Genomic DNA, 9,113 nt, shown 5'->3' on the forward strand with positions numbered 1-9,113 from the left:
TTTTCTGTATGTTTTCTGTAGTCTGTACTTTCAGTTTTTCCTACACTCTTTGCCTTCAGCATTTTTATTTTTATTTTTTTTGTAATAACATGTTAATGCCTTTCTAGGCATTAACATTCAAATGAACATGGCAGGCATCCCACTTTGTTTCATGACTGTTAAATCCAGTTTTTGATATTGAAGGAGCATTAACTGAGAAGAGTTGTGTCTAAGTGTAGCCACTTGTTTTCTTTTGGAGGTTCAGCTACAAGGAACAGCAAGCTGTGGCCAGGATCCCTGTTGGTTGGCTTCTCCTAACATAAGCATGGGAACTTTAATGACAGAAGTTCTACTAGAGAGATGTTGCTAGATAGGTGGCAACAAAACTTCTCTTCACTGGTGAATCCTGTGAGGGGGAAGAAGCTGTCCAAGAAATAGCCAGTGCTGGCTGGAGTTAATTGTGACCAAGAGAAAAAGCAGATGTTCTGTTTTGGGTTTTCTGCAGTGTCCTCCCCTAAATACTCCTTGCTAGTCCCTTAAAAAATACTCCTTGCTAGTCCACCATAAAAAACAGGAGTGATAGAAACAGCTTTTGACTTCCACTTGAAGTCAATAATTGTCTTTGTTTTTGGGAGGCAGCTGGGGCATCTCTTCAAAATCTGTGAAGAATTTTCTAGCTAGGAAAGTTAGTTTTCATGGGCAGAGTAGACTATATAAAGAAAAAAAAATCTTTTAATCCTAGCACTAGATGTAGTCTTGTGGTTGTGGAGTACAGAGTTTCAACATAACGTAACACAATTAATTCTTCTCTGTTTCCACCCACAACTCCCAAAGAATAGTCAGAAGCTTTGACCTTGAATCTGAACCAGGAGTTCCACCTCACCCAAAAGGTATTCTTTATGTTTGGAGTCTCTAGTGAAGAAAACCTTCTCTCACAGCTATTTCCTGAGTGAGTTAAAGGCAAACATAACCATTGATTATACTTTATATAAAGGAACAAGAGAATGAGAATAGAAGGCTTAAAATGCAATTTAAATTGACATGCACTTCACTGTAAAAGAAAAAGGTTCACTGGATTTTTACTTCTACAAATGATGTAGTCTTTTTTAAAGTATCATGAAACAGAGAAACATTTATAGCTTCCAGTAATATGTTGTATATGGAGTATATTTGGCTAAAAAACTTGCTATCCTCACAACAGTGTTACTGGACTTACTTTTCTATAGTTCTATATTTTAGATTAAGATTTAACAAATAAGAGGATAAAGGCTAAAACAGATTAAATGACTACTTCGTGAATCAGAAGTAGAGTCAGGCATGAGGCACACATTACTTAGCACCCAACAACTTTGCATTAACTTCATAAAATTCCCATGGAATCTTGTGATTGTATTCTGTTAAATACAAGACTTTCCTAAAACACGGTGGTCATTCATTTGTAAAATCTTCCATAGGCATCCGTACCAAATAAGGTAAAACTTCTTGGTGTCAACGATTGTATTAATTTCAATTGAAAACTCAGAAGGTAGGCACACACCACAGAAAACTAGAGTGCCTTTACTGATGCCAAACAAAACTCAGCATTGGAGGGGTTATGAACTCCTTTAAAACTTCAGAAACCCACCTTCTTTCAAGTAAGGGTCATCTAGCTCAGGGAATGTAGAGATGTGAAACAAGTTGTGTAAGTTTAGAACAACTGAGTTTGAAAACAAAGAGAGTGTTTGCTGATAATTAATATTTCACAATTTTTCATCTAGAGGAACACAAAGAGTATACAATTGTCAGGTTGTTTGGCAGTGCTGGCCATTTTTGCAGTAAGCAAGTGTGATAGTTCTCTGAACAAGTGGCAAACATTTTGCCAGGAGACAAATAACTGGAAAAACATCTAAGATACATGCACAGTTAAAAAAATGCTCTTCTGTTCTAACGATATATTGTTTCATTGTTTTCTGGTGTAGGAACAAGAAGGGGAGAAGAAAGTCTTCCATTACATTCCTTCTACCTACAAAAAGAAAGTATATGTAGGCTATTCAAATAGCCCATTAGCAGTAACTCAGCTGCTGATAAATGTAACAGATTATGGTGTTCAAATGAACAAATAAAGAACTGGTGAAAAATGTATGTTGCTTTATGAGAGATTCTAGTATATTTGATATTGTGTACAGCATCAGCATGCTAAGTTAAGCAGCACTGAAGAGCAGATGCTGATTTCTGATAGCTAACACATTGAATACAGAAAAGAAGGGTTCTTTAATGAATTACTGTGCATATACAAAACTAAGGCTCCCAGTTTCAAAGGGTAAACTTTAATAGAAAGTCTGAAAAAGAAAGTGAAAAAGTTAGCAACTTGTTTTGTAGAGACTATCTGGATTTTCTGTAAATTGAAGGTCCAAGAATCTGGATTTCCTCAATTCTATTTTTATTGCAAGCAAGGAGAAAAATCTTGAAAGCAATAACTCCATGAGTAGAAATGAATACGGATGGTGTGGGGGGAAACTGATCAGAAAAACAAAAGTGGTATCTTGGAAGGCAAGAATTATTAGGATGAAATGAGGATTGAAAAAGGTGGTGTTTTTTTATTTGTTTGTTTGTTTATTTGTTTTGAAGGGAAACTGAAGTCCTGAAAGACAGATAACTTTGGACAAGAATAACCAGTTATACCATATTGTTAGGAGTAAACACTAGCATCAGAGGCTCTAAAAGCACAAGTTCGTACATGTTTCGAATAAGTATATTCATGAATGAGTTAAATGAATGAGCTACATGTTTCATTAATTGTATGATATATGAATAAAAAATAGCAGATAATTAGAAATAGATTTTCATTATTTATGAATTGTGTACTTCTTGATTTTGATAACACTTGTAAGAAGCTACTAAGAGCTTTGCACAATCTAAAACGCAACAAAGGAAAAGGATTGTGGCATTTACTTTCCAAGTATAGGTCTTGCTCCAAAAAGTTATTCAAATACTAATATATCCACACTATTACAGACTTTATCTATCATCTCTAGTGGAATTATTCTTTATTATCTCATCATGAGTGCATTTTACTTCACCTGTGCTTAACTGATATAGAATGTGGATACTTGGATGCAGTATCATTCCACTTACTGCCTTCCAGCTTTTCATTTTTCAAACCAGATGTTGAAGCTTAGTGTGTTTTAATATGATACAATGTGTACTTAAACTGTTTACAAGTCATCTGACATAATAGGTACATGCAGTTCTGCCTCATGAATATCTTGGGTCTAGTGTGTCCTTTTATTCCCTTAATTTCAGTGGCAGGTCAGTAGAAAGCAGTAACATAGCAGGTGGGATAGCAGCAGCTGGGAAGCAGTTAAAAACAATGACATGTCTGAAAAGTAAAATGAATCAAAATCTCATTGAGATTGATCATGACACCTCTGTTCTTTACTGAGTCTTCATTGTCATTGAAGACTTGGGCATCTCTGAGATAGAGGATACTAGTGACACTTTGTAGCTTGGTTTGATAATTCCTATGTTTGCTTAGAGCAGTTACAAACCCTAACGGATTACATGGAAAAACTTAGGAGTTGAACGAAAAGGTTGACTTACTGAAGTAAAAGCCTCTGTCTCCACATACGAACTGAAGAGCATCAACCAGCTCAGCACCACACAGCGTTTCTGGGCCAGCAGCAACGGAACTGGTTAAGGTAAGCAAACACAGGCCAAGGTAGAAGAAATGAATGTAGGACACAGTATGCATCTTCACCTGCCAAGGAACAAAAGTACTGTGTCAGAGTTTCCCAATAGATTCCTAAAGAAAATTACTCCTGCACCCTTGGGAGTTGAGAATGCATATTTACTGTAATTTGTTAGACAATAAACACAGTATAAGGGTAGGCCTCACCATGAGGTTGCAACTCTACACATTCTAGAATATACATTTTGCAAACTGATGACTTACGTTACTGAGTAGTCTTGGTTCACATTCACAGGCAGTTAGAAAATGTTGTAGGAACTATGATTTATGCTCTTGCCAAAGGAGGATATGGAATAGTACATATTCCAGGCAAAGGGATCTGGGAAGGTACTAGGGTAAGGAAGACTAGACAACCTTGAGTTGTTTTGTTTGGGTCCAGGTAGTCTAAGAGGGAATATGACAGCTGTCTGCCAATGTACTAGGGGATGTGGAAGTGGTATGTGACAGACAAGTTATTTAAACTTAAAAAACAGCACTGGAATAAGAATAAATGGCTGTAAATAACATGGAAGGAAATCTGGCCCAAGAGGAAGAGGTTTTTTAATTATTAGAACTCTGTGTTTCTCCAGACACCTTAAAAATGAAAATAATGAGCACAAAAGGAAAGACATTTTAAGGTAGAGCTTGCTAAAGTTACAGAAGAGGTCATGTGGGACCTTCCAGAGGAGGGGACCAGACTGAATGATTCTTCCTGTCCTCTGTTACTAGCAAGTATACATTTGGAAGCATTCAAGAAATTAAGAGCAGAACTAGTTAAGGACTTTTATTTGTATTTGATAGAAACAGGTATACTTTCACTGTCTGCTTAGGTCAGGTTTGGCTGTGAGATGTGAACACAGGTGATGATTTTTTTCTCACTTGCATTTGGTTACAAACTGTTCTTTTCCTGGACTTATGATTGAAGAAGGGTCAATCCTTAGTGGGTGTAAATGTACACCATTCCATTTTTCTACTTCCTTTTGTATCAATGTATATCAACATGTCAAATAAGATAGCATTTTTCAAATAGTAGGAAAATATATTTCTATTTAGTATCAAGACAGTGAAGAATGTGCTTAATGCATATTCTGAACTGATTTAGGTCATTTGCCAAAAATGTTAGTTTTAAAGAGTGTAAATCTGCATTTAATTTCATTCTATTGCGAGGCTGATGTTAGTATTGCAGTCAGGTAAGAAGTTACAAATCATTATTGCTTGGCTTAAAATTGACTTGTATTAGTAGACAAGTGCAAAGAACTGGGATAAAGTGATCAATCTCCTGAAGTTTCTTTCAGGGTTTCGGGGACTCTTTCCCTGATTTTTTTTCACTAAACTTTTGAAAAATTGATGAAACTATCTTTTGTCTGTTCATATAAAAGTTGATTCAGTGAGGTATTGAGCTTTCTCTAGTTTAAGTCAATAATTTTCAAGATTTTTTTTTTCTTGGCAAGGGATCTTAGCATCTTGCTGGATGAGTCCCCTATTCCAACTTAAGTCAAAGCTGAATAAGAGAAAAATTAGGAAGTCAGAATGTATCCCCCTTTTTTCATGATAATATTTCCACTGTGAAAATAATGAGCAAATCTAATCTCAGGATATATCATAAAAAGAAAGAATAATTATTTTCCCATTCACAACAGTCGTTAGACAACTTTGCCATGGGAAGAAAAAAATAAGAAAAAAGTTTTAATGCATGGACATGACTTCAATGACAGATGGAAGAAGGTTAGATGAATGAATAATGATAACACACAACATTATTTCCTGTAATGATTCCATATCTTAACGACATCAATTTCTTTTTTCCCTTGCCGTATTTTTTAATTTTTAAGATGAATGTGATGCACCTGCAGTTTAAGATGGTTCCCAGTTCCTAGTTCTGAGGAGGTAAAGCAGAAAACTGTTTAGCACACAGGCTCAGAAGGCTGAAAGACATTACAAATACAAGAACATTATGTATTTAACAGTTTGTTCTTGTATAACATTTGGTCCAGAAATAAACATAAATCTTAGACATTTAACAATTTTGTATTTTTTTAAGTCTTTTCAGCTGGGTTACATTTTAAGATAAATATCAGCACTGAACTACAACAAAACAGATTATCAACTGTTTTTCCTTTAGTGGAGGCCAAAAAGGCTGCACAGTATAAACCACAGAGAATTTCTACACTTTATCCTCAAATTTAAAAGCAGTCAAGAACTTGCAAACAAGTAAAAACTTTTTATTGGGGGGGGGGGAGGGGGTAGACACACATGTTTCTACAGCTCAATCTTTCTTTAAAAAATAAAATAATTAAGTGCTGTTTCATCAAAACTAATTCCAAAACATAGTTTAAGACTTTAACTTTACCTCATCATTTTAATTAAACATAACATTAGTTGATTCAATATGTTTGTGGTAAAATCACAGTTCCCATTATGTCTGAGGGGAATATTCTTAAGAAAATACAAAGTTGTAATCCAATATTGCTTCAGGTCCTTTGCAAACAGGCAGAGTACTTGCAGTGTCCCAAGTCTAACTAGAAAGTTGAGAGTTTAAAAAGAAAATGCATTGGCATGTGGGTGGGGTTTATTGAAGAATCTAATTACATTTGGAAATTGAATACAGGTTCAGGATGAGCCTGGTTAAGCACTTCTTTTAGTTGCATAGAATGACTGACCATATTTTCACAGCTGGAATTTCCTCTTTTTTTAGTAAAATAACCAGCTTTTGCTGCATTCCTCTTTTAATAGTCCAGAAGAGTGGCACCACAGAGGAATGTCATATATGAACACTCTACATCTCTTTTGCATCTTAATTCTTATATGCAAGTCCACTTCTTAGTACAAACTATCATTTGGCACAAGTTGTGCATAAGGATTCTTCACATCCCTGGTCATTTTAATAGCATATAAGGACACACGCAATAATTATAAATATCTAGAAGTGGGCAACATTTTTATGGATAGTATATGCTATAGAAAAAAATCAGGTTATATTCATATTGATATGAAGCTGTTGGATCTAATTATTGAGTCGTAGTAAGACAAGTAACTAGTATGTAGTAATAGTGTTCACTAGCAATTATTACATATTTATAAATCATATGTACTTCAGAATGGATCAAGGTTTAAATACTGCTAACTTTGATTTAAAAAAATCAGGGCTACATCTTAACCTAAATCAATATGTTCCCCTGCTTCCAAGGAAGCTTGGCAGGAAGCACTAGCTGAGGAACCAGCATATTACTTTTATATCTCTTAATGCTTTGCTAATAACCTTAAAAAAAGTCATCTTCACCTTTCAAGTACATTGGAAAGGATGCCTGTTTGTACATTAAGAGAATGGTTTAATCCATTGCAATTACAGACCTGTTCTTCTAAATCACATTAAGGAATGGGGTAAGTGTCTTTAAGTGTAAGACATTCTAAAAAAAAATAATTAGGCCCTAAGCAATTAAAAGAGAAGAACTCTGTTAACTGCATAAGGGTGCTTACAAACCACTAAAGAAAATAATAATAATAAAAAAAAGTTCTTGAAGAATATAAATTTGCTGATAATGGAAAGTTGAACTAGGGCCAACTGAGAGAAACAGAGGTCAATGCACCTTCTGAAGCCAAATTTACCTAACGACAGCTTATATTAATGAGTAGAAATTCTAGGGTCATAACATGAAACTTCATATGCAAACTTTCCTGAAGCAGCCCTCCCTACAAGGGAAAACTTGGAGAAGAACATGTAGAAGAATTTCCATTTTCTTTATATACAGTTGCTTAAGCTATACAAATATGCAAGGTCAGCAAGAGTTGCAGCTGGGTTCTAATGTAGAAAACAAACAGAACTTCAAATTTACTTTTAATTTATGAAAGCAAAAAAAAAAATAAAAAAATCCAAAGTAAATGCAACAATACTGCCAGAAAATTGCTGCAAGGACAACATCACTTAAAAGTTTCAGTGTCAAAACATGAAGATTTTATTTATAATTGTGTATATTAAAACTGCAGAAACTTAACATGTGTACAATGCCTATTTTCCTATAAAAACCTGCACCTGCAGAAAATAGCTAAAAGTTCTTGTCCAAAAGCATTAATTAACAATATAGACAATGATGTAATTGGACCCTTTAATAATGACATAACTGAAACATTGTGAAGTTCTCTGAATAGAAGTGACATTTAAGACATATATCTGCAATAGTTTACCCTTACAGTTATCTATGTAATTGCAACTATTACATACAGCCATTTTCCAGATCACATAAAATTGCATGTTCAGCAATTTATAAATAATTCTCAGTACTAAAATAATGTTATTGAAAAGTGCAGAATACTCTTCAAACCAGAAGCAGACAATACACAGTAAAATAAAACTAAAAAATTATTTGAAATAGTAATAAAGATTTACCTTCAAGAAATCACAAAAGCAGCACTTAACTAATTGTGTTGAAAGACTGTTGATTTTTTCCATTGCTTCTTAAAAGTGCAAAGTCTGGAAATGAATTTGTTAGCAGTAATGATGAGAAAAAAGAAATCCAGAGAGATGTGAGATGTTGAGAGCAATGTCACATTTCAATATTGAGGACTTTATTCCATTGCGCAGGCTCTATCTGCTCTGATTTTAGCAGTGACAGTGAGATTTAGCAAACAGAAGAGGGATTTAGAGAAAATCCTCACATTTATCTACATTACACAGACACTGTAGACAGGAAACAGCTGGGGGAGCATTTGCCTTCTCTCTCTCTCCCTCTTCTGGCAAAGTTACCGAGTAAGGACTTTTTTGGGCATGGTGACAAATAACATCATACCTTTGCATTTTAAAACTAGAGCACAGAAGCATATTTTTTTCCCTTTAAAAGAATGTGAATTAGTGACTGAGGGGTTAGCAGACAAAAAAAGCTTATGCTGCCACGAAAAATAAGAAAATGTATTCTGGTTAACTTTCCAATGGCTATGTGTATATTTGTATTTTTGTGTGCGTGTCTGCATTTCAAATACACAAAAACTTACATAGGTAAGGGCATTGTTTGTATACCTTTGCATTCCTCCCTCCATCTCTACATGTTTTATTTATGCACGGAGACACAGATATTTTATTTATTTATTTTAACATAGAGAGACAGAGTCAATCTACTATTTTTTTACTGCATATTTACGTTATTAAACTTGGCACGCCTATATGCTGAGTAACAATTAAACCCTCCAACTCTCTGTGCTATTAACCCTAAAATAACAGCTTGCAATTTGCTAAAAGTAAAATAATTGTTGAGCACTACTTGTAAATAGGGCAAAATTGCTTTGTGATTTTTTAGCACCCACACAGAAGACATATAATTTCCTAGAATTTACAGTACTATGAATGTAGTAAAACAAGAAGTACAGCTTCAAGGGCTTCTATGACTTTTATTTTAAATGTTCTGTTGTAATTATAGAGTGATTTCCTCCCCTTTTA

General features: G+C 34.5%; 1 protein-coding gene across 1 annotated transcript in view; it reads right to left on the reverse strand.

Annotated features, from left to right (window-relative positions):
* IGF1 (insulin like growth factor 1) overlaps nucleotides 1–8,132 on the reverse strand; it is a gene marked incomplete at both ends in the record, with an annotated part of 51,845 nt that extends 43,713 nt beyond the window's left edge. The window contains 2 exons of the mRNA XM_084286302.1: nucleotides 3,559–3,715; nucleotides 8,070–8,132. Coding sequence (XP_084142428.1) covers nucleotides 3,559–3,715; nucleotides 8,070–8,132 — 220 coding nt within the window. The remainder of the gene's footprint in view (nucleotides 1–3,558; nucleotides 3,716–8,069) is intronic.
* Nucleotides 8,133–9,113: the final 981 nt, after the last annotated feature.

Source organism: Netta rufina (genome assembly GCF_964035555.1).
Source record: "Netta rufina genome assembly, chromosome: 1".
In the NCBI taxonomy this organism is placed as follows: domain Eukaryota; kingdom Metazoa; phylum Chordata; class Aves; order Anseriformes; family Anatidae; genus Netta; species Netta rufina.